At 43.8% G+C, this 24,042-nt stretch overlaps 1 protein-coding gene across 4 annotated transcripts in view; it reads right to left on the reverse strand.

The window, feature by feature from the left end:
* The window catches only part of DCLK3 (doublecortin like kinase 3), a 97,159-nt gene that overhangs the window by 19,461 nt on the left and 53,656 nt on the right, over positions 1-24,042 (reverse strand). For 3 of the 4 annotated variants that reach the window (XM_078354577.1, XM_078354576.1, XM_035277866.3), the window contains one exon: positions 4,903-6,779. In XM_078354577.1, the coding sequence (XP_078210703.1) occupies positions 4,903-6,354 (1,452 nt within the window). In that variant the 5' untranslated portion in view covers positions 6,355-6,779. Of the gene's footprint in view, positions 1-4,902; positions 6,780-24,042 lie in introns of those variants that run through there. The other variant, XM_078354575.1, reaches the window with a different exon arrangement.

A 24,042-nucleotide genomic window follows, 5' to 3' on the forward strand; every position in this document is an offset into this window, starting at 1 on the left:
AATGAGGTCACAGTTTTAGAAGATATCCACCAAGTTGATAAATAGGAGCCACGCTTTAAAATTGTCTTTGTTGTGGATAACTTACTGCAGACAGTAATTCATTAGACACCTTCCTTTTAGGTGGATGTTTCAAAAGGAACTTAGAGAGGAAAGAAAACCTCGATCCTCAAGAGGCCCCAGTGTCTAGAATTTCGAAGACTGAGAAACTTCCTGTAACCTTTGCCTATGTGGCCAAACCCTGGACAATATGTAAGTTCACCGAGTGTACAGATAGAATTATTGTCCTGGAAATCGCTGAAATGGATACTGAGAGCCTTTCTTACTTGTAAACCTACAGTCATAACTGCAATGATTTCTGACAAGAATACACCCTGCCTGTAGTTCTCTACAGGAGTTCAATCTCTTACATAACAGCATTCTCTCTGACTTGATCAAAATTGGCCAATGACCTAAAGGCTTGTATCACTGCACTTTCTCTTTGGTAATTTCATGTTATTGCTGAAATTCACATTATTTTATTAAGTAGAGCTTAAGTATACTTCATAGCTGTTACCGATTTTTTAAATTAATATGATTGGGGTATAAATGCATCCACAAATACTTGGACTACTAATGAGAAGATATGAATACCTCTGTCTTGGAAGCTAAGGGAAAGGAGATTGAAATTGAAGCTGGGAGCACGGAATCGTGCTGATGGAGGAGAATTATGCATTGCAGAACCAGTGACTACCATAGCCATATGGTATGTGAGTCCTTCTTGTATATCAAGTAGAAAGGAAAAAGAACTTACAGAATTCAGACCAACAAAACGATTGAACAGGTTTACTGTAGAGAGAGAATGAGCAGGAAGTGCGGTGGGCTACTTTTTGTCCTTCTAGATTTTCCCTGCCACCCTTGGGGACACCAGTAACTGCCCTGCCTAGTCATATTTGCCAGTAAATATATAGACAAGCCTGTTCCCTCCTAGAACCAGGAGGAGGCCAGAAAGAGGGTACAACCTTTGTCCTTGACCAAGCTGAGACCTGTCCCCCCCACCATCCCCACCATCATCTCTCCTGGATTTCGGGGGGCCTCTGCTCCCAACACTCCAGAGTCATAGCAGCTAGGCTGGGGGCAGTAGGGGAATTGGAGACATGAGCACCCTACATGCCAGTGGAGGTGCAGCAGCCTCCCTACCCTGCTCATTCCTTTCCACTCTTTCCAGTGCAAGAATACATCCTTCTCTTTCCCATATTCTGGAAGAAATGTTCTCAAATGACCATGCTCAGTGCTCATGTCTGACACCTCCTCAGTCTCTTCCCCCACCCCACTCATCCAGCTTTCTTTGATGGATATAATCTCTCAGCCATCAGCTATAATAAATAACCTGGCATGTGCCCTTCCACCCTATATGAGCTGGTCTAACCATCATCATCACTCCTCCAGCTCCTGTTTACTTCCTTCCCCAGGGCCCAGCCAACACCACCCAGCATATTCCAACCCCTCCAAAAAGCACACACTGGCAGAAGAAGCAGTTAACACTGGTATTTCTGCAAGCTAGAAATTCTTATAATTAAAACTTCTTTTGCAAGATCTCAGGAGTCTAAATAACCCTAAGGGGAGAAGAGCACCATCATGTTATCGGGAAATGTGATCAACAGAAATAGATAAACTCAGTAACACAGGCCTAAAATTTTACTCCAGGGCCCAATTATCAGATACAAATATTTCTGTTGATTAAAATATGATAAGCTAACTATCTATATTCATTAGTAGCTTTTAGCACATACAGATAGTCTCTAAAAGCAGCAACACTTAAAATCAGCCGTGTGATCAAAAGTTAGCTCTGACATAATCACTTCCCAAAGCTTAGCAAAAACAGGTCTGAATAGACTCAGCGACCATCCATTAAAGGAAGAAACAATTAGTCTGACAATATAAAGCTCAACACTAGTGCAAAACCCTAAACTAAAGGCAACTGAAGAACACTAACTTATGGACAGGAGTCACCAATGTGATATTTATTAACATTCTAAATCTTAGAAGGCCAAACAGATTTGCAGTGTAATTACATCAACACCTTGCTAAAGCCAGGCAATGAGTCAACTCTCAAACCAGCATTATCTCTGTCTGAAAAACCAGAAAGCGCTGACATCAGACAGCATTTAGACTTCTGACATAACAATACGCTGAACTTTCCTCACCCAGAAAAAGGATAAACATGTTTTATAAATGTGACAGGCTGTCCATTGTGATAAATGCAAGCTGACAAATTATCCACAGGAGAACAAGCAGATTAACCTATTTCAAAAAAGACGGCTCAAATATGTAGCCTTCTACAGTTTCTGAAGAAGCCATACCACCACAAAAAAAAAGTTTTTATTTGAAAAATATATATATATGATCTTTCTTCAAAATCAGAAAAAAGAAAGGGTCTACATATCAATTGGGATCAATTCCAGTAAACAAAAACTCATGCATTTGACTGAAAAAATTACAGCCACTCTATAGTTTCGCCTTCTCTCTCTCTGTCACACACACACACACACACAATTCCATTGCCCCAGAGCACTAAACATATTAGCTTGTCCACATTAAACACATTCCTTGCTGTTTTCCTACTTTGCCTCAAACCATCCTCCATGCGACTGTAAACAGTGCTGACTTTCTCCATCTCAAAAATAGCTGGTAAATCCCTTCACACAAGTGAGAGCGTCTATTACCCAAGAGTTGGGCTGACTCAACCGACTGGTTCCAGGATCTTGTTAGGAAATGCAAACTAAGCTAATTGTCTCCAAAAGAAAATGATCTGATGCCACATAGCTGAGAACTTGTGTGACTGTTACAATGCTATAGTAGGCACATGTCTGAAATGTTCAGCTCATGGGACCTCCCCAGGCCTCTAAAGGGATGTCTCCTGCTTAGAAAATTCAGTGAAAGAAGCAGAGTTATTGAAGAACACGGTTCTGCTGCAATTCCAAAGTGTCCGTAATAAAGACTGTTCCATTCCCCATGGACGACATCCGGGCTCAGAACGAAAAGACAGGAACAATCAAAAAGCAAGTAATGAAAAGGACAAGGACATCCAGCTAATGCAAAAATGAAATTGTTCAAAGAGAGTTATTTGAGGGTAATTCAGACCACTTAGCCAACCGGTCAAATTGCTTCTGTAATTCTATGAAATAGGACAAAAACAAGGTTCCTCGAGTTAGTGGTCAAGGGAGACCTCATTACACCAGATAATTAGCTTGACTCACTCAGTGTTTCACCTGCTTGTGAGAGCAGTTTACAGACAGGTGAATGCACTGGGACAGTGTTTCCAAGCTGGGTCTACAGCCATGGAAAGAAAAGGAAAGGGCTAAATCCCTTCCCCCACCTTCCCAGCGCCCTGCAAAGTATGGCTCATCGAAATCACTGTGTCCGTTCACTATTGCTTTATCTGCAGCAACGTGACTAAATGCCTACTCACGTTATTCACCTTGATATCAGGGTTGTTTTTATTGTAATAATAGTGGTCGTTGCTGCCACCGATGGAGTTCTTGCTGCTTCCCAGGCAGCACGGTATGGCCTTCAGGCATTCATACAACCAATATGTAGTAAATGTGGACCACGTGGCAGACTGTTCCAGGTCTGGGAGTACAGTCTGAATGAAACAAAGTCGTGCTGTCATGGAACTTTCTTTCCAGTAAGAGGAGGAAGACAGAAAAGTAAATTTAGACTCTATCAAGTGGTAACTGGGCTATAAAGAAGAAAGTGGGTGAAGGTAGCAGAGGGTGGCGGTGCCAGAGACCTCCTGGCACACACTTGAGTCAAACACTCCAATAAGGGAGAACGCACACTGTTGAGATGGGAGACTCAAAGTCAGAGCGTGTCAAAGGACTCGTGATAACACGTGGGCTGTGAGAGATGACTTGGGGAAGCATTCAGTCATGAAAGCAGGATTTTGCTCTGGGCTGGATAGTGTCAGCACGTGGGGGTAACTCTATAATTGGATATCTTAATAATTCTCACGTGAAGGTAGGAAGGATGAAGCAACGCAGTCAGTCACTCACAGCAGCCACAAAGGGGATATGTGACCATATTTGCGGTTTGGACAATATTCTTATTTTTATCTGCATTTAGACATCAGTATAAAGGCGTTTTGCTTTTGTCTTGATCCATTATGGTCCCAGAGTGGCCTTATGTGAAGCCGTGACCTGTGAAAGTGTTTATGCTCCACAGGAGGATGACGTGGCTGAGATAAGAGTGTCAGGCCAGCTCCCAGCTGTCAGGGGCTGCTTTTCTTTTTCCCATGCTCAAACTGCACGCAACCTTCCAAAATAGTCACTATTACCATTCCTCTTTTACAAATGATGAAACTAAGGTCCAGCAAGATAAAGGACTTATCCTAGAGCAAGCGACTAAGAAAGCCGGGATTCAAACCCAGGTTATCTGACTCACGAGCCAGACTCACAGGCACTTCCTACACAGACCCCTGCAGTGCTGCACCTTCTGAGCTCCTGGGCAAAGTGTTATCTTCAAGAAGACCAAAGTGGCATCTCTACTTTGCTAAGGGTGGATGATGCACACAAAACCTCGAGGGGAAGCTGCCACCAGTAGACATTCCCAGTACTTACGTGCCCAAGAAATTAAGTCCACCTGGTCATCATCAAGACAAAAGTATTTTTCTCCCAGAGATGAGGATACATTATCCATTTTACTTAAATTGGAAGGTTTCTTTTTCCATAAGTTAGTCAAAACTAATTTATCTCAGCAACTTATGACCTATAAACATAGCTTTTAATACTGGAACAAGTATGTTATAATAACATAAAAGTAAAAAGTTCCAGTGTGTAAAGGTGACAGAATATAAAGCAATTAACATCCATTTTATCCCATATTCTAAAAACACCCTCTCCCATATCATCAGAAGTCGGGGCTTACCAAAAGGTTTTCCGGCTTGAGGTCCCGGTGGACGATGCTCTTGTCGTGCATGTGGACAAGGGCCTTGCATAAGTCCATGATCATGAGGGCAGCGTCGGGCTCCGGGAACTTCACACTTTCTATGATGGCGTCAAAAAGGTCTCCTCCCTGCACATACTCCAGGATCAGGTAGATTTCCGTGTCTGTTTCGTAGACTTCATGCAGCTTCACGATGTTGGGGTGAGAGAGGCTCTGGATGATCAAGATCTCGCTGTCCACCATGTCCTCCTTGCCCTTCAGTCTGGACTTGTCGATGATCTTCATCGCATAAGCCTGCCTGGTCTCGCGGTGCCTGCACTCCTTCACGACAGCAAAGTTCCCGTCCCCAATGACCCGGCCCGTCTCATAATGCTTCTCCACGTTGGCGGCAATGACGCCCACGGGCCGTGGCTTCCGACCGCTGGGCCGCTCTGGCTTGTTCTCTTCCGGCCTAGTCTTGGGCTCCTTTTCTAGCTTTGCAGGTTGGTCATCTCTGAGGGTCGTCTTTCTGCCTCCAGACACGCACGGCTTTTTCTCCTTCTCTGCCTCCTTCTCTTCTCCTCGGGTCCTGGGGAGCTTCTCAAAGCCTGCCGGGTGCTCTCTCAGGAGCCAGCCACCATGCTTGCTCCTGCTCATGAGCCTGGTGTCTTTCTTCACCTCCCTCAGCCCCTCTTCTGTGACAGGAGGAACTTCGGCAAGGTCCTTCTTGGCCTTAGCTGCTCCCTGAGCATGACTTTCTTGATCCTCTGGGCCTCTGTCCTCTTTCCTGTCTGTGCTTTTGCTGGGTCTCCTTGGCTCCTGAGTGGGATTCCTGGGGCTGCTCCTGTGGCTGTCACCCTTCCACCCTTCCTCCCCGCCTGCAGGATTTGCCTCGGGAGACCTCCTGCAGCTTCTGGTCCTCACCAGCTTCTCCATGTCATACACTGGGCCCTTCTCCATATCCAGCTCACTGGTCCCCAGAGAAAGCCTCTCCCTCTGCAGGCTCTGCTGGAGCTCCCTCTCTCTCTTACACTTCTCGCATCTGATAATTTCACCCGAGGTCTTCTCAATCTCCACCCCAAGGTGCTTGTCTCCCCTTGCGTGCTTCTCTTCTAGAGTGGCTTCCCTGGGCAGCTTGCTACCGGGTTCTGGCTCCCATTTACCCCTTCCCAACTTCTTCTGGGTCCTCGCCCTGTCATCTAGTGAGAGTTCCTCAGGGATCTTCCCCTGGTGCCTCATGGCTGCCTTGTATCCTGCAACCTCACTGCAGCTCTTGGGGGTCTCCATCTCCCCACAGCGGTGATCTCCTTTCAGAGCCTTGCTATACAGCCTGCTCCTCAGCCTTGGAGAAGGGGCGCGGCTGTGCTGGGCCAGTGTCAGGGCCCGGGCTTTGTTGGGGTACAGTTCTTCTACAGCCACCTGAATGCTCTTCAGTGTCAGTGGTTCTTTGCCCATTGCTATGAAAGCATCCCCATCCCTGAAGAAATCAGAGACGCTCCTGATTTCCCTGCCCTTGAGGTTGAATAGTTTTCTCACACGGTCATTCTTCCATCTGGGAGAACCCAGGGCTTCTGAGACGTCCGCTAAGAGCTGCTCGAACGTCTGCACCGACCGCCTGTTGAGGAGCAGGGTGATCTTTCGGGGGCGCTGCCCACCCAGCTTCACCACAGTCACGACCCTGGGCTTCAGCGGGCTGTTCTCAGGGTGTGCGGAATGAAGGCTGTTCCGAGGGCAGAACAAGGGCACGACAGGGCCACGCGACCCCAGGAACGGTTTCTCCAGATTCCCTCGGCCAGCAGGCAGCCAGGAGCCTTGCAGCTTCCGCTCTGTGATTCTCGAGCTTAAATATTTTAGAGAATGGTCACATAGGCCTTGCTGTCCTGTAACAGGAAAAGGACAAAAGGAAAAGTCAAGATGGGTTCAGAGAGCCCTCAGCCTTCACCAAAGCTTTACTAAAGATGACTGATTCTAGTATTACGCTTTATGACTGTGGTCTCTGAGACTCTCTTAGAAACAATGGAGCCTTTATGCTTAGTCTCCTCTACACCAGGAGTGCAGAACAGAGTCAGCATTGGGCCTGCAGTCATTCCTGTAGACCTCATAGGGGCCCCCAGGATGGGCCACACCTCGAGAGCTGATACAGTTTGGCTCTGTGTCCCCACCCAAATCTCATCTTGAATTGTACTCCCATAATCCCCACGTGTTGTGGGAGACAACTGAATCATGGGAGCGTTTCCCACATCCTGTTCTCGTGGTAGTGAATAAGTCTCACGAGATCTGACGGTTAGATCAGGGGGTTCTGCTTTTGCGTCCTCCTCATTATCTCTTTGCCTGCTGCCATCCGTGTTAGATGGGACTTGCCCTTCCCTGCCTTAAGCCATGATTGTGAGGCTTCCCCAGCCATGTGAAACTCTGAGTCCAAGTAAACCTTTTTTTGTAAATTGCCCAGTCTTGGGTATGCCTTTATCAGCAGTGTGAAAACAGACTAATAGAGGAATCCTCTCAAGGTGAGGCTGACTCTGTGAACACAACTCCAGCTACCCCAAAGCGAACTGACCTTCGAGGATCTACAACAGAAATGAAAAGGGCCAGGTTTGCTGCCCATGAAATGCCAACAAAAGGCAGCAACATTCCAGAACTTTGAAAACCCCAAATCTTACCCATCTCTTTGCCAAGAACAGTTTTTTCAGCTTGACCATGAACTCACTCAAGGTGGGGCAGTATGCAAAGAGGTTATGGTCACGGGGTATGAGACAGATCTGGATTTTAATCCTAGCGCGGCCACGGACTACGTGTGTGAACTTGGGCAAATTATTTGCACTTCATTTTTTTTCATGTAAAAAGTAAGAATGCTACACCTTCCTCTGAGGGTTTTTGTGAAGAATAAATGATCAAATTACAACTCATCTAACGGACTGCCTGACACATGGTAAAGACACGATAGTTGCTAGTTATTAACACCATCCTTATGATCTTAATATCCATTTTATATTATAAATTTCATTTTATTGGTAACATAATCTGTCAATAAGGTAGAAGTCTACTGTGCACAGCTTCACCTGGCATCACAAGAACTCATGGGCCAACATGATATGGTAAGTATTTCTTTATATATATATATTTGCACTTTAGGTTTTGGGGTACATGTGAAGAACATGCAAGATTGTTACATAGGTACATACATGGCAGTGTGGTTTGCTGCCTTCCTCCTCATCACCTATATCCGGCATTTCTCCCCATGTTATCCCTCCCCAACTCCCCACCCCCTGCTGTCCCTCCCCTAGTTCACCCCCGACAGACCCCAGTGTGTGATGCTCCCCTCCCTGTGTCCATGTGTTCTCATTGTTCAACACCTACCTATGAGTGAGAACATGCGGTGTTTGATTTTCTGTTCTTGATACGGTAGGTATTTCTTAAAGCTCTGACTGAGATTCACTCGCATTATAGTATAGAAAAATTGAAGGAGGCTTCAGTCTAGGTGTGGACACTCCCTTGTCCAGATGGTTTTCCCTCTTCTTATTAAAAAATATAAAGAAATCAAGGTTCAGAGCTTAAATAATGAGAACAAACATGAATAAAACAGGACTTCATATTTCCTGACTGACTATACCCAGCCAGAGTAAAGCGGCTGAGGCAAGAATGGTTTAATTTCCTCCATTTCTATCCAGGTCAGGAAGGGAAATTGGAAAAGAACAGAATGTGTAACTCAGTTAAACCACAAGGGCGGGATGACAATTATTCAAGTTACCCTACAAGACCCATAAGTCATATCCTGCATGGAAGAATCTGCTGTTTATGCTTCCTTTAAAAAGAAATTTAAAATGATCATTTATAAGTGTATTGGAATCAACTGTAGCAGAAACTCCAGTTGTGCCAGATGGGTATTTTGGCCCAGCGAATCTACACAGAATGTTTTCTGCTTTTTAATTATAAAGTACAATCTGTTCTGAGATGATTTCCATCTAGACACAGGTGTCAGATGAGATGACAAGGTAGTGGCTGATACTGATCTTCCCACACACCACAAATTTATGAGCTTAACAATCACATTTACAGTTAAACTATTTATGGACATCTGTCACCCCCTTTCTTCTCACAGTCTCTTTAATTACTCTGCCTCCATTTTTGCCTGAGATAGTTGATGTTGAGAGAAAGAAAAACAGCTACAGAAGGAATACAGTTTGTATTTCCTGCATTGGGGAACTGAGGAAGATTGTCAAGGAAGGTGACCGTCAAATGCATATGCACGAAAGGGCTGGCGTTCTTGTTGGTTTTTCTTATGTGCTCCACACACAGTAGGATCCTTGATATGTACTGTTGGACCAAGTAAATGAAGTCCTTATTATTTTCTCAGAAGCCTCAGTATAGGGACAGAGAACGTGATTTTAGCCTATACTCTGGACTCAGACTTTTCCAAGCAGATGTGGAAAAAGGATGGGGAGGCCCATGGAATCAACTGCTGGCTGTGGTCACAAGAGGGCAGACCTACCAGGAAAACCTACAGGCATAAAGAGGAAGAATGGAATCCAATGGAAGTACCAGGAGAATGAGCAACCAAGAGTGCTAGGAAGACAAGATTTAAGTTGGGCTTTCAACACCTGATGAGGTAGAGGCCACCCAGTACTGGGGCCAAGGAACCATGACATAGGGCAGGACCCATGGTCCACATGGCCACTGAGGTCAGCACAGATGAAGGAAAGACTCAGTGTAGAGAGGAAGACACTGGTAACATGGAGAAATGAATGGCCAGCCACTATATGACAGTGGCAAAGCAAGGGTGTATATTGTATCACCGGATGATAAAAGCCTCAGCTAAGGAAAGGTGTTATAGGAGGGAAGAAAAATAATAGCTCTGATGCAGACCTGGGGAGCCAAATTCTGAGCTCTACCTTTAAAATCTACAGTCCCTGGAAAGTAAGAATTACCCATTACAGGGAAGAAATAGAAGAGTGCTCCTCAGGGGAGAGCCGATAGGACAAAGGAACATTCAGTGAATACCTGAAGGGTGTTTGAACCTTTCACGTAGGAGGTTCAGGAGAGCCCCTGAACCCTCCTGAAAGGTCCAGGATGGGATATCAGGGAGGCACAAAGCAGTGCTCATGGAACAGGACTGACAGTAGTGGGCCTTACACATTGAGCAGTGACAGAGTGACAAAGAGGCCCAAACTACGATAGGACCAGGGGCCTCAAGGTCCCAAACACTGGAACTGTAGAGTCTGGGTGTGATAATGGATGACTTGGCACAGCGGTACCCAGAGCTGGGTAGAGAGAAGAGCAGATGTACTCTCTGGGATGTCTGTGCTCATCCAGTTTCAGCAGAAACTACCTCAAAGCTTTTCCTGATCTCTGGTGGTTAGGAGAACAATCTGGGAACACCCCATCCCTGAACCAAGGATGGGCTCCATAAGAGCAGCCTCCATCGCAGGACATGGTCAAAAAGGACGTAAAGACAGAATAGCTCTGCCTCCACCACACCAACATCAGGCATGTTCATTCCACTGCCCAGGCATTCACATGCTCATTCAAAAACTCCTTGGTCTGGAGCAAAAGTGAGAATTCAGTCTCCACCTCCTTAGCATAACTGGGACCTACTGAAATTGTACTTCTAGCTATGACTGCTTCAAGCTACTGGAAAGCATCAGGAATATGCAACCTTGGGGTGCACTGATTTTCATCCTTTCTTCACAAGACCTCTTTCCTCTTTTAAAATAGTCTAGAGCAAATTTTTCTTCTTTACAGGTAAGAGAATAAAATAAGAAGACTCTGAATGCCTGGTCCGTGGGCAGGGAGAGCACAGCATATCCTTTGGGCCTGGGGCTCAGTCTCCAGGAACATGGTCATGCTCCAGGACAACTGCACATAGAGTACTTTCAGGCTCCCACTAAGCACCACTGTTCAGAACCTTCCCCAATCAACCTAACTAGAAAGCCAGAGGCCTGCCCGAGTCTACTCAGTTCCAGCAACAACTTTACTTACAAAACCAATAAAATTGAACCATATGAAATTGCTGGTAGTTCTACCAATTTTCACCTATAAAAAACAAATTTCGGGCCAGGTGCAGTGGCTCACGCCTGTAATCCCAGCACTTTGGGAGGCCGAGGCGGGTGGATCACGAGGTCAAGAGATTGAGACCATCCTGGTCAACACGGTGAAACCCCGTCTCTACTAAAAATACAAAAAATTAGCTGGGCATGGTGGCGTGTGCCTGTAATCGCAGCTACTCAGGAGGCTGAGGTAGGAGAAATGCCTGAACCCAGGAGGCAGAGGTTGTGGTGAGCCGAGATCACACCATTGCACTCCAGCCTGGGTAACAAGAGCGAAACTCTGTCGCGGAAAAATAAAATTTTCATGTGGCTCTCCCTCATATAGGTTGAGCATCCCAAAGCCAAAAATACAAAATCTAAAATGCTCCAAAACCTGCAACCTTTTTGAGCACTCACATACCCACCAAAGGAAATGATCATTGGACTTCAGATTTTCAGATATGGGATGCTCACCTGGTAAGTATAATGCAAATATCCCCAAATCCAAAAAAAACTACTTGAAATTTTAAAAAAAATCCACTTTTTGTCCCAAGCATTTTGGATAAGAGAGACTCATTCAACCTGTATAATCTAGGATAATAATCCATATTCTATCACTATATCAACAGAAAATTGTCTATGAAGTCATAGACAGTAAAAATTAAACATGCTAATTCTATCTTCAGCCACCAAGTCAGCCACATCCCAGGAAGTGTGTTGCCACAGGGAAAATATGCTCTTACAAACACCTTATTTTCCGTGAACTTCCTGCAGCAACATAAATTGGCCTGGACTTGGCAAAACTGCTGCTTCTACTTCAATAAACCAAAATACAAATGTTTATAGGGTCTTTCCTCAATGCCAATCTAACCCCACATATACAGCAGAGCAAACACTGCTTTTGATAAGCCATCCATCTGCTCAATAACCTACAATAGCTCCTTATTAGCCTCCTTGAGGTCCGAACCCAAATTCCTCAGCTTGACACATAAGGCCTTTTGCAATCCCAACCCACTCCACCTCCACTCCCCAACCCATCCAGGCCTGGCCGTCTTGTAAAGCCTGAGACCCATCTCTACTCTCAAACCGTCTCTGTCCTCACAAGTTCGTAGTGATGGCTCCGTACCCTGAAGCCCTGCTCATTCGTTAAAGCAAAATTTAGCATGAATGCCTGAAACCAACACCCAGCACAAGAATCTGGAACATGTGGTTTTACCTGCTGTACACCTCAGCTAATTGTTACTTATCTTAGTGGGAATATAAATATTCTCCCTCTCAACTAAACTGTAAGCTCTCCAAAAGTAGACACCAGGGTTTATGCAAACCCCCCAACGCTGCCCCAATACAGAGAGCAAGCACTCAAGATTAAGGGAACAAATCCCCAACCCTAACATCAAACACAAATATCTAGCTTCAGTCTTCCAGCTCTCACTGCAAATAATTGAGAATCGCTCATTGCAGCACCAATAAACATCACACAAAAGAGCTCCTAAATACGTTAGATAAGTGAGGTGAAAAGAAAACATAATCACAAACATCCATCTACCACAGGGAATGTGACAAAGTAGCATTTCTGAAGAATTACTAATACAGGTAGGGGACAGCAGTACATTGCTTTCAGGTTGAGAAAGCTTCGTTTTAGTGCAAAGAACACTGACCAAGGGTCAGAGGACCTCTGCCAAGCTGTTACTAGCCATGTGACCATGGGAACGTTAATTAATCCCTATGAACCTCCGTTTCAACAGCTGCCAAATGGCATTAACGTCTAACTCCTCACTGAGGATGTTCCGCACATTGCTTTGCCTAGAGTGAGCACTCAACTTGTGCTTATTTTTCACCTGTTCACAAAGAAAGTAAGTCCTGTAACCTTGAGACTCCTCTAAGTGCATGTAGATCTCAAGGCCAAAGAGAATATGATGTTATATGTGACTCAGCAGGACGAATTTGTCATTCATATAATAATTTAAAAAAACAGTAGGCACAGGATAATAAAAGAAACACTCCAGCAAACCTAATCAAATGGGTCTGCTGCAGAGATCAACAGAATTTCTGCTCATCGATCCTAGGACGCTCCCACTCTGGGGTGAACCAATAAACTCAGTAACTGCGCCGCATGGCCTGATGCTATTGCCTCTAATAGGTTTGGTGCTCAGAAAGTGGGTCTCTTATCTGCTTCCAAAATTCAGATAAAGTAACATAATCTGATTCCATGATGATCAGCTCTCTACCTTATTATGCTGGAAAGGCTACTAAAGTGACTGATAACCCAATTTCCTGTCTAAGTATTTATTATTATTATAACTTTTCTCTGTTATATGATTAGCTGCTAATCAAGTTTAGCATCAAGAAAAAAATAAAAGAGATCTCTTTGATGTTGTCTTTTTAAATCACAATTAAAGAGATTTTACCTTTTCCAAGTCATTTTAAAATAATTCGTGTGTCTAATTAACACACAAAGAAAACCTATGTCTGTGATCAGTATTAACTTCAGAATTCTCACCTTGGCTCCTAAAAAGCGATAATAACACAAGAAAAAGAAATGGGAGAATAATCAAAATTGCTATAGGACCTAAGTACTCTTTCTATAAACATTTACAAATTATGTGTACTAAATGAAATGAATATTGGTGTTTTAAACCATCTGGTAGTAATCAACACAAAAAAAAAATGACTGAAAAAGAAAGGTCAATGCATCTAACAGCACATTATTAACCCCCTCTTCCTAGCAGAAAGTGTCCCTGAAAACACTTTCCTTTTATCAACTTTTTTATTTCTTTGTGGTTTCACCAGATCAATCACTTGTGGCCTCAGTCTGCAGTGCTGAGAGACTACTCATGTCTATTCTTCCATGGAAGATAGAGAAAGACTGGCTGAAATAATTTTACTTTTCACTGAGTAATCATTTGTCCTGGGCATTTTCCAGGGGCTGCCTGGGAACAAACTCATTTTGCTCATATGCAGAGATGAGGCAGGGGAAACGTTTGTGAACTTACATTTGATTATGCGAACACCCCAAGGAAGGTTTTGTAAATGAATAAAAAATTGGAATGAAGCCTCTCTCACTAAGCTTCAGAAATGCTACTGGTTTGTAGCTCAGAAGCCTGGCCAATGTCTATATCGATCGAAGCTGGAGAAATTAAGAGGGAGGTAGCAAAATGAAACTGCCATGCTGTTCATGGGCTGTCATCACTGATGACACTCCAATCTCTAATTAACGTCCTCACTACCTATCCTCTTTATCACCAATGTGACATTGACCGAGACATCAGAAACAGTAATTAGAGAGACTTTTTCTGCTCTTATCTCAGAAGTGCCCTGTGTCTAGGGTTGGCTTTTATCTGTTGACTTACCCATGCCAATTTCCCTAAGTGCCTCCCAGGTTACTGGCATAGAACCCTGTATGGTCTCTAAGAGATATTTGCCAGGCCTTGTTCTAAGCTACCTAACAGATGACTGATACTTTTTTGCTAAGCTACAGGCACCTTTAAAGATGGGATTGACTGCCCCATCTCATAACTTTGGAGTTATCATGAGTTTCCTGTACTGCATCAGTTGTTCACAAGAGTATTTTTAAGTGGGCATTCCTTTCCTCACTTTTAAAGCTTATCCCTGACCCCCTTGATAATCCTCATCCCACATCCCTCGGTTTTCCTACTCACTCTGGTCTAGTATATGCCACCCATCTCATCATTGTATCACAGTTCCCACTTCCCCGACTTGTGGCTTTATTATATCTGAAAAACCCTCATGCTTCATGCAAACCAAAAAGCATTTTCCTCTCTTTCCAGAGATCCCAGGACATTTGGGTTATACCCTACAGATACCCCATGACACCAAAGATGACTGACAGACAAGGTCTGACTTTTTCCCTGCTGTCACTGATATGTCTCCTTAGAGGATCCTGCTGAAGTGGTTAAACCGGAAGCTACCATTTCCAATTGATTATGTTCTACAGAGCAGGGCTTCTCAAATGTTCATATGCACACAAATCACTTGCAAATCTTGTTGAAGAGCAGGTCCTGATTCAGTTGGTCTAGGTGGGGCCTGGGAGTCTGTATTGCTAACCAGGTCCCAGGTGATGCTAATGCTGTTGGTCCCTGGACACATTTTGAGCACCAAAGATATACAGTGAAAATCCAGAGTATTCTTCTGGGAGTGCAAGTTGCCTATAAGTAGTTATTTTCATAAAGTTAATAATTAATTTGTGATATGTTATAAACACATGGCATTAGTGTAGTGAAATAAAAGTCCAGTCATGGTTCCCTCGACAAAAGGTTTTAAGTACAGCAAACAGAAGTGGCAAATGAAATGATCTAGAATTTGCCCACTGTTAAAGAGGGGAAAAACCTTTTTTCCTGTACCCTTTAGGTTAAATGATTGGCACTCTGCAAAATAAACTGACAAAAGACAGATTGACAGGTGAAAAATGTTTATTTCATATGCATATAAGGGCCTCACAGAAATGAAGTGGAAATCCTAAAAAGGTGGTCAGACTTAGAGACTTACTTATATACCATTTTAACAAAGAATGATAAACTTGTAGAGAAGTTTACAAAGAGTTTGAGCTTCTATGGGCAAAAAAGGGAAAAGGTTTGAGCTTCTATGGGTTAAAAAAAAAAGGGGGTATATGTATATATCGGAGAAACTAGTAGAATATAAAGATTATTTTAGTGACATTTGTTATGCATATTTCCCTCAGAGCCATCTCTGAGCTGATGTGAGTCTAGAGTCCTCTCTGGTGATTAACAGTTGTTCAGTCCCTCCTGTTACAAGAGAAGTGAGAGGAATAACTTCACAAAGGGAAATTTATGTCCTGCTTTTACGTAAATAGGGGGAGGATAGAGATCTTTTCTTGCATCTGCTCTTTCTCAAATACCGTCAGCTTAAAATAATTCTTGTGACAAAGTGTCATATTTGGGGGTAGCGTATTTTGATCCCCTTTACTACCCAAAGTGGACCAGTGGCATCAGTATCACCTGGGAGCATCTTAGAGATGCAGAACTTCAGAGCCCACCCCTAATTACAGAGACATTCTGCATTTTAACAAGACCCTCAGGTAGTGTTGTGATGCACATTTGCTTGAAATGCACTGCCATAGAATATCTCTTGATTTGCCAAAGTGGTTATTGAAACCAAACTATGCAGCCCTCAGTGAGGGTGAGGAGGTCATAACACCCTCAGACTTGTACGCAACTATTTCATTAGCCCTTACAGTATGGCAGCATAACCCAACTAAACCCAGACTAGGATCCAGGATCACATTCGGCCCAGCAGTGGGTTTATTTTTCCAGGATCTATTTATTTGTACAAGTTGCCAAATGGGCAGACAGGGGTGTGGGTGAATGGAGAAGGAAGTGTTTTGAGCACAGGCATTCACAGCCTCCAGGGAGGAGACAACAGGGCTGGGAGGCAATGAGAAAGAAGGGACAGCACGGCCTCTGCCCCTGTGCTCCCAATCCCAGAACAGCTGGTTTAAGTGTTGTTGGAACACAAGGTTGAGGGAGAATGTTGAAGGGGCTGTGTTTCAAAGCCTGTGTGAAGCTCTGGGATCCAGATAATAAGGCACAACAGAGTGAGAGGAGGACCAGCCACCTGCCTTCCCCAGCATAGGCCCCAGGACCCAGGGCAGCCTCAGCAGAGGAGGGTGATGAGGGGCCTTGGGGAGACAGCAACAGCAGGAGGGCCGCAGGGGCAGGGAGCAGGAGGGAGGAGGAACAGGAGCTACGGTGTACGTGAGCACAGGTAACATCCTGCCCTGGGCACTTGGAGAACATGGGCAGGGGCCTGACCAGGCACACCAGGCATTAATATTAACATGACCTCATTTGCTCCCAGGGCTGGTGAGGCCTTGGACCTGCCAACAACCACAACAATAACCTTTCCCTCTAACAATCTGACCACTTTTCCTCCAGGTGAACCCGCCTGCTTTCCAGTCATTTTGTCACATGCTGCCTTTGGGTTTTTCTTTTCTTCCATAAATCCTGAAGCAGGCTGGCTCTCTTCCCTTTTCCAACAGGATTCTCTTCACCTGCGGCTCTTTGTGCCAATGTATGGGGAGCCTCTCCAGATACCACCACCCTGTCCCCTGCGTTGTCCTTCTCTGAGACACCCGATGCTGGTTGGCTTTGACGGAACTCTCCCTGGGGACAGCTTCTCTTTCAGTCTCACCCCTGGGTTTAATGTTTCCTCCCAACTCTCCCAACTCACCCATGATCACATCCCTGGGGCTTCATCGCTCACTCAGTAAAATTCCAAGAGGGCACAGCTCCCAGGTCAGGCTGCTGTTTCCTATGGCCTGAATTTTTAATCTCAACTGTCTTTTGCAGTGAGGAGATTCACAGTAACCTTGACTGGGGCTGAGTTTTGCTTTTCTCGGCTATATTCAGGGCAGTGCTTCTGATGCGCTCATTTGGAAGGGGAGCCCTCAAGTACTGTGGGGCCGCTTTCCCTTCAGCTGACATGATGCTCACAAGACTGCATCATTTCCTTCCCTCCCTGGTTATCAAACCCTAGAGGCCCTCGCCGCCTCACTAGACTCCACTGATCTGTGTCATGTAACACTTTAAAACACGCTAGGCTAGACAGACTCTCACCACATCCCATTCCTACTGGTGAGGCTGTAGAAATCATTCTAAAAGCCCACTCCATCTCCTTTTTTCTAGAAATGAAGCACATCGATCTCATTTCTACATCCTCACACTTCTGCTTGAATGGCTCTTAGATGGATGTAAAGATACTTGGAATAGTTGAACCATCTGTCAGTGTCTGGATCTGAAGACTCTCACACCTCATTTATCAGATGAGGAGTCAGTCTAATAAATGAGATCTGAGGTGGAAACTTCCGTTATTCATCTGTGTACAGGAACGAGGAAGCAAACGGCCTGCAGATTCTTTAGAAAGTGGTTTTTAAACTGTTTTGACTTCTTGATAAGGCACATCCAACACATAATTAAATGGCAAACCAGTAAAATAATTTGAAGAGAAATGTTTTTTAAAATATATAGCCTTTGTACATATTCAGGAGAGATGATACATTTGGGAAACACTGGAGCTGTTTATGTAAAATAATAATAAGGGAATAGTATGAATAATTTTATGCCAGCAAAAGAGACAACTTAAATGAAATGGATGGATCCCATGAAAGGCACATTACCCAAAATTTTCAAGAAGAACTAAATTTCTTTTACTTCTTAATTTAATTATCTTAATGTTCAATTCTTCTTTATTTCATTTTATTTATATATTTTTTGAGACAGAGTCTTGGTCTGTCACTCTGGCTGGAGTGCAGTGGTGCGATCTCGGCTCACTGCAACCTCTGCTTCCCAGGTTCAAGCGATTCTCCTGCCTCAGCCTCCCGAGTAGCTAGGATTACAGTCATGTACCACCACGCCCAGTTAGTTTCTTGTATTTTTAGTGAAAATGGGGTTCTGCTACGTTGGCCAGGCTGGTCTCAAGTGATCCACCCTCCTGGACCTTCAAAAGTGCTAGGATTACAGGCGTGAGCCACCGTACCCAGCCTTCTTAATTTCTTTTTATTTCTCAAGAAGAAATAAACTAAGCTAAATAGCTCCACTGTGCTGTTTATTGGAGGTTTACATCCACCAGACCGAGGAATAACTTTCCATAAATAGTTAAGATATGGTCATTTACACAATTGACTAGACTTGCTGGTAAAAACTCTCACAAACTGCTTGTGTTGAAATACACATCTTTTGTAAACAAAAGTAGCACCACAGATCCAATCTAAAGAGGACATGTGTGTGGGATGCCAAAGCTGTGTAGGCGCAGAGTTTTGCATTTTAGAACTGAAAGGATAGTAGCCCAGTATCCCCAACTGAAAGACACAGTTGTAGACCAGGGACGGTAAGCAACTAGCCTGAGGCCACACAGCTAGTCAGTAAGAACTATAACAGACCTTCTGCAGACCTGGAGTGCTTCGGATCAATGGCATGAACAGATTTAGGGGTGTCATTTATAAGATGGAAGAATGCAAGGCTCATGAGGTCATCCAGAGAAAACAGAGCAGGACGCAGACACATCAACACCGAAGCAAAGCAGCCGCAGCTTAGCTCTGCCCTACTTGTTAAGCCAGCCAACATCCAATTGGGCAAAATAAAGTCACACAGTGTTCCTGCAGCTGGTAATAAACACGTGAGCCTTTCCCTGATATCCCTGTAGATGGGATGATCTAAAAAACAACTCCCCTAAGTGTATTAAGAGTCCAAACAAAGAAGAGTGATGTGGGGTAAAGCAGATTCAGGTGTAAACGTTTCTTCCTTTTGGGAATTCAGACCGGGTTTGGTTTTCCTCTAATTCAAAAGTAGAGAAGGCATGGTACCAATACCCTGGTGAAGTCAGGCATCCAATCAGACCCACAGAGCTTCAGCAGCGACCCTACGACGCATCTCTGCTGGTGGAGCACCCAGCAGTCCTCACTGCCGTGGGAGACTGCGTGACCATCACTAGCCTGTCCTCCCAGGATACCTGTCAAGACTGTAACAAGATGACAGGCATAAGGTTGCCTGCATGTGGTCAGCATTCAGATTAAACCAGATTGACAGTGGTGGCACCAAGGCAGAACTGCTTCTCTGCTGAGAAGCCAACCTCAGTGGGCAGAAACTGATACGGTTCCCTCTAACAGTCCAACTGCGGCATCTAAGCCTTTTGAAAGCATCAGACACAAATGTTTCAACACAGACTATTGCCTTCAGAGACTTTATAGGGATAAACCTTAGCAGCTTTTAGCTTCTGCAGGAGTTGTGTTTAAGCTTCTTTGGGATTTCTTGTGATGTTGTATCATGGTATTTGCCAAATATATATAATTTGTTGGGATGGAGTCTACTAAATAAATGGGCCTTGCATGGCAAGATTCTAAACACAGAGACTTCGTGCCACGTATGTGGTAGGCTGGCAATGAACAGGTGTTGCACAAAAGAACCCAATAAATCCACAGGAGTATTCAATGGAAACAGACTATTGGTTGAGTCTCCAGAATGTGCTGGCTGGTCATCCAAGCATGCACACAGGAGTTTTCATCTATTTCTACCCCCACATTTATCTAAAGCTACACAGCCATCAACATTCTATAGGACCAGCACACTGTCATGGATGCCACTGGTACCCACCCAGATTCCTTTACCTGGCAGCTGCCCCTCCCCAGCTCTTACATGTGTTGGCAGCCAAAGGCCCATCGCTACCCAAGTCTCCCAAGAGTTACTTCAGCTGACTGGAGCCGCTTTACCCCGAGCAGCCCATAATCAGTGACTGACAGACAGGAGTGTGGGGAGGGGTATAAAAGACTCAGCCTTTACCCCAGGGTGGGACAACTCCATGGTACAATGCATGTTCCAGAGCTCCCCATGGCTGGGGCCGAGATGTGCCTCCAGCTGAGACCACTGTCCCTGAATAATCACATGCACAAGAATTCACATCTCAGGTTCTGCTTCTAGGAAAACCAGACCCTCACCATTGTCCAAAATTATAAAAGGTCTTCATATTTTACAGTAAGAATGAGCACTGATGGTTTTGTGGCATTTTTAGAATTCATAAGTAGAAGACATCCCTTCTCTTCTGTTTCATTAAAAACAAAAGGCAAATAATTATCCAGAAGTACCTGAAGTGTCTTGAAACTATTTCTCTCATGAACATCCTTCCTGCTTTTGTTCAGGTCTGTGATGGATCTAATATCATTACTCCAAGAGACCCTCCCTGAGAGACCCTCAAATTGCTCCATCCACTCCCTCACCAACCTGGTTTCTTTCTGCATAGCACATATCACCATTGATATGACAATTTTCTTGATGCTTTGACCTGTTTCCCCAACTCTCTAGAGCTCTGCAGTGTTTAAGACCATACCCGCTAGACATATAGGGCTATTTTCCATTTAAATTTAAATTAATTTAAAGTACTGAGCCTACCACAGTGGCATATAGCAGATAACAAATATATGGGAGCCAATGAACAAGTAATTCATGGTAATCATCAGTGATGTCCCTGGCATCTAATTTTGTAACTTTTATACTAAAAACTGATATCGTCAAGGGTAGGAAAAGAAATGTAAGAACATTTAAGAAAAAATTCTTAAGAAGCTATGAAAGCATATGACTATTACTGGCTGAATTTTTAGCGGATGGTAGTTAATTGTAGGTTAAGAAAACACAATGCCAACCTCCAGATGGAGACAGCTCGCTAGCCAGAAACTGCTGAGAGTTTTTTGACAGTTATTCAAGGCAGCATAGAAAATATAAAACTTTCCTTTTTTTTTCCATCTGAGATGGGCAGATATTTAAAGCTCCACTCCCTCCTCCCAATAGAATAAAAATCCAACATGTATGTTCTTTCTTTGATTGTTAACACGCTCACTTAACACTGTCTAAAAGCCCACACATCGCATATGTGGCCAGGTGAACATGTTGGGAGCAAAATACAAAGATCCCATTCTGTCTCCTTACCTAGCCCTCTGCACCTCAACACTAACACCACTTTCCTTTCTAAGGAAACAGTTTAATAAAGACACTTTGTACTTTTTTTTTTCTTTTCTTTTGAGATGGAGTTTCACTCTTGTTACCCAGGCTGGAGTGCAATGGCGCTATCTCGGCTCACCGCAACCTCCACCTCCTGGGTTCAAGCAGTTCTCCTGCCTCAGTCTCCCGAGTAGCTGGGATTACAGGCACACGCCACCATGCCCAGCTAATTTTTGTATTTTCAGTAGAGACGGGGTTTCACCATGTTGACCAGGATGGTCTCGATCTCTTAACCTCGTGATCCACCTGCCTCGGCCTCCCAAAGTGCTGGGATTATAGGCATGAGCCACCGCGCCCGGCCCCTTACTTTGTACTTATAATGAAGAAAGCGCAAGGAGGGGAACACAAAGAGAACCGAGAAGCCTCTGCCGTCTTTGCCTTGTAATGCAGACAAAGCAAATGGAAAAAAGCAAGAGACTAACGAGCGTTCCTGAGAACATGGGAATTCCAGAGGTTTTTTAGTTGGTTCTCAGGTGCTTTATTTTTTTTCCTCTTTTTTTTTTTTTTCTGAGATAGAGTCTTGTTCTGTTGCCCAGACTGGAGTACGTGGTGCAATCGTGGCTCACTGCAGCTTCAAACTCCCAGGCTCAAGCAATTCTCCCACCTCTGCCTCCCAAGTAGCTGACACTACAGGCATGAGCCACCACATGCAGCTAATTTTGTTGTCATTGTTAAAGACATAGGGTCTCACTATGTTGCCCAGGCTGGTCTCAAACTCCTGGGCTCAAGTGATTCTCCCACCTCAGCCTCCCAAATTGCTGGGATTACAGGTGTGAGTCACGATGCCCAGCCTGTTCCCCACTTCTTCATATGAGTATGCATTGCTGTTTTTCATTCATGCTACAGAACATCTTTGAAAAATATAATCTTCAAAACGAGTAAGACATCTTCAGTTATGCAGTCTTTGTAGAAAATGGTCAATCCTCTGGATTCTAAGTTAATATTAATGGCATTAAAGAAAAAGCACTAAAAGTTTCTACTGGCCAATGCATAGCAAACTTTTATGCTAGTACTAGAGCTTCCTTATAATTCAGATGACTTGGAGGTCTACAACCATCAAAGGGGCATCAGTTGACTCCAAGAAAAAGGAACTTCAAACTAATGTACTTTCTTTCTGTTTCTCTTTTCTTTTTAAATTATTAAGTCCACTGATTTTGGTTTTCTTAACTTGAACACAAGGTAAGACCCAGTCAGTGATGTGGTGACCTTTTATTTTACATTAAAAGTCTGACCCGCCAGGTCTGTCCTCTGAAGAGGTGGCATCTTCTGACATCATCTTTTCTTATCCAGACCCAAAATGTAAACACATTATTACTGACAAGTGTCAATCATCTAGGAGAAGACTTTCCTTTGGTGCTAGTGGTGTCTAGGACCAGTCAGAGACACTTACAGGTAAGTTTCTTTTTTTGAGAGGGAGTCTCGCTCTATCGCCAGGCTGGAGTGCAGTGGCACGATCCTGGCTCACTGCAACTTCTGTCTTCCAGTTTCAAGCAATTCTCCTGCCTCACTCTCCCAAGTAGCTGGGACTACAGGCATGCACCACTACGCCCAGCTAAATTTTTGTAATTTTAGTAGAGACGGGGTTTCACCATGTTGGCCAGGATGGTCTCGACCTCTTGACCTCATGATCTGCCCTCTTCGGCCTCCCAGAGTGCTGGGATTACAGGCGTGAGCCACTGCGCCCAGCTGCAGGTAAGTTTTAAATGTGTGAGAGATTATGTCTCAAAGAGAAAACCCACAGTTAACCCAAGCTAGTTGTTTTCATGGCACCTGTAACTCTGCAGTTGCTCTGTGATGGTGAGAACCTGTGATTGCTATCATATACCGAACTCCTTCATTTATCTTTTCTCTCCATCCTTCCCTCTCTCCATGAACTTATTTCAATTCTAGGACATACCTATATGTTTATTCTGAGCCACCTGAAAAGGCAATTAGAGTACATGGATTCTCATGAAATAGTTTTTATATGTTTTTACTTCCACATATAATTAGAAAGTAGTCAGCTATAAGGCAAAAAAAAATCACTAATTATATATATTAACTATCTATGAATTTTCTATATGTGTAGTGAAGCTTATATGCACATACAGGCTTTTCACGTCGCTGTAATAAGTTAAAAAATATATGAAAATATTAATAACATTTACATGTCAACATATAGAAAATTGCTAGGAATAACTAACAAAAAAATGTGTATGAGCAACATAAGGAAAACTAAGAAATTGTGAGAGGAATTAAAAAACCACCTAAATGACTGCGCATTCCAGAATGTAAAAGCCTAATAAGAACATCAGGTCTTCCCATTTGTAATTTGTAGCTTTTGTGCAATTGAAGCACTAATGCAATTTTTGAGGGAGGACAGAAAGGAGATGAGTAATGAGCAATGAGTAATGAGCAATGAAGATAGTAAAATATATTACAGAGCTACAGTTACAATGTCTTGGCACTTGCACAAGAATTTAAGGAAAGAAAAAAACTATAGCCCCAAAATATATACTACTTTATATGAGAATTTAATGTATAATGAAAGGTGATTTTCATTATACATCAAATTCTCAAACTAGTGATTACAAACTAGCCAGGTAGGTATGAATGAT

This window comes from Callithrix jacchus, chromosome 17 (genome assembly GCF_049354715.1).
Source record: "Callithrix jacchus isolate 240 chromosome 17, calJac240_pri, whole genome shotgun sequence".
NCBI classification, from domain to species: domain Eukaryota; kingdom Metazoa; phylum Chordata; class Mammalia; order Primates; family Cebidae; genus Callithrix; species Callithrix jacchus.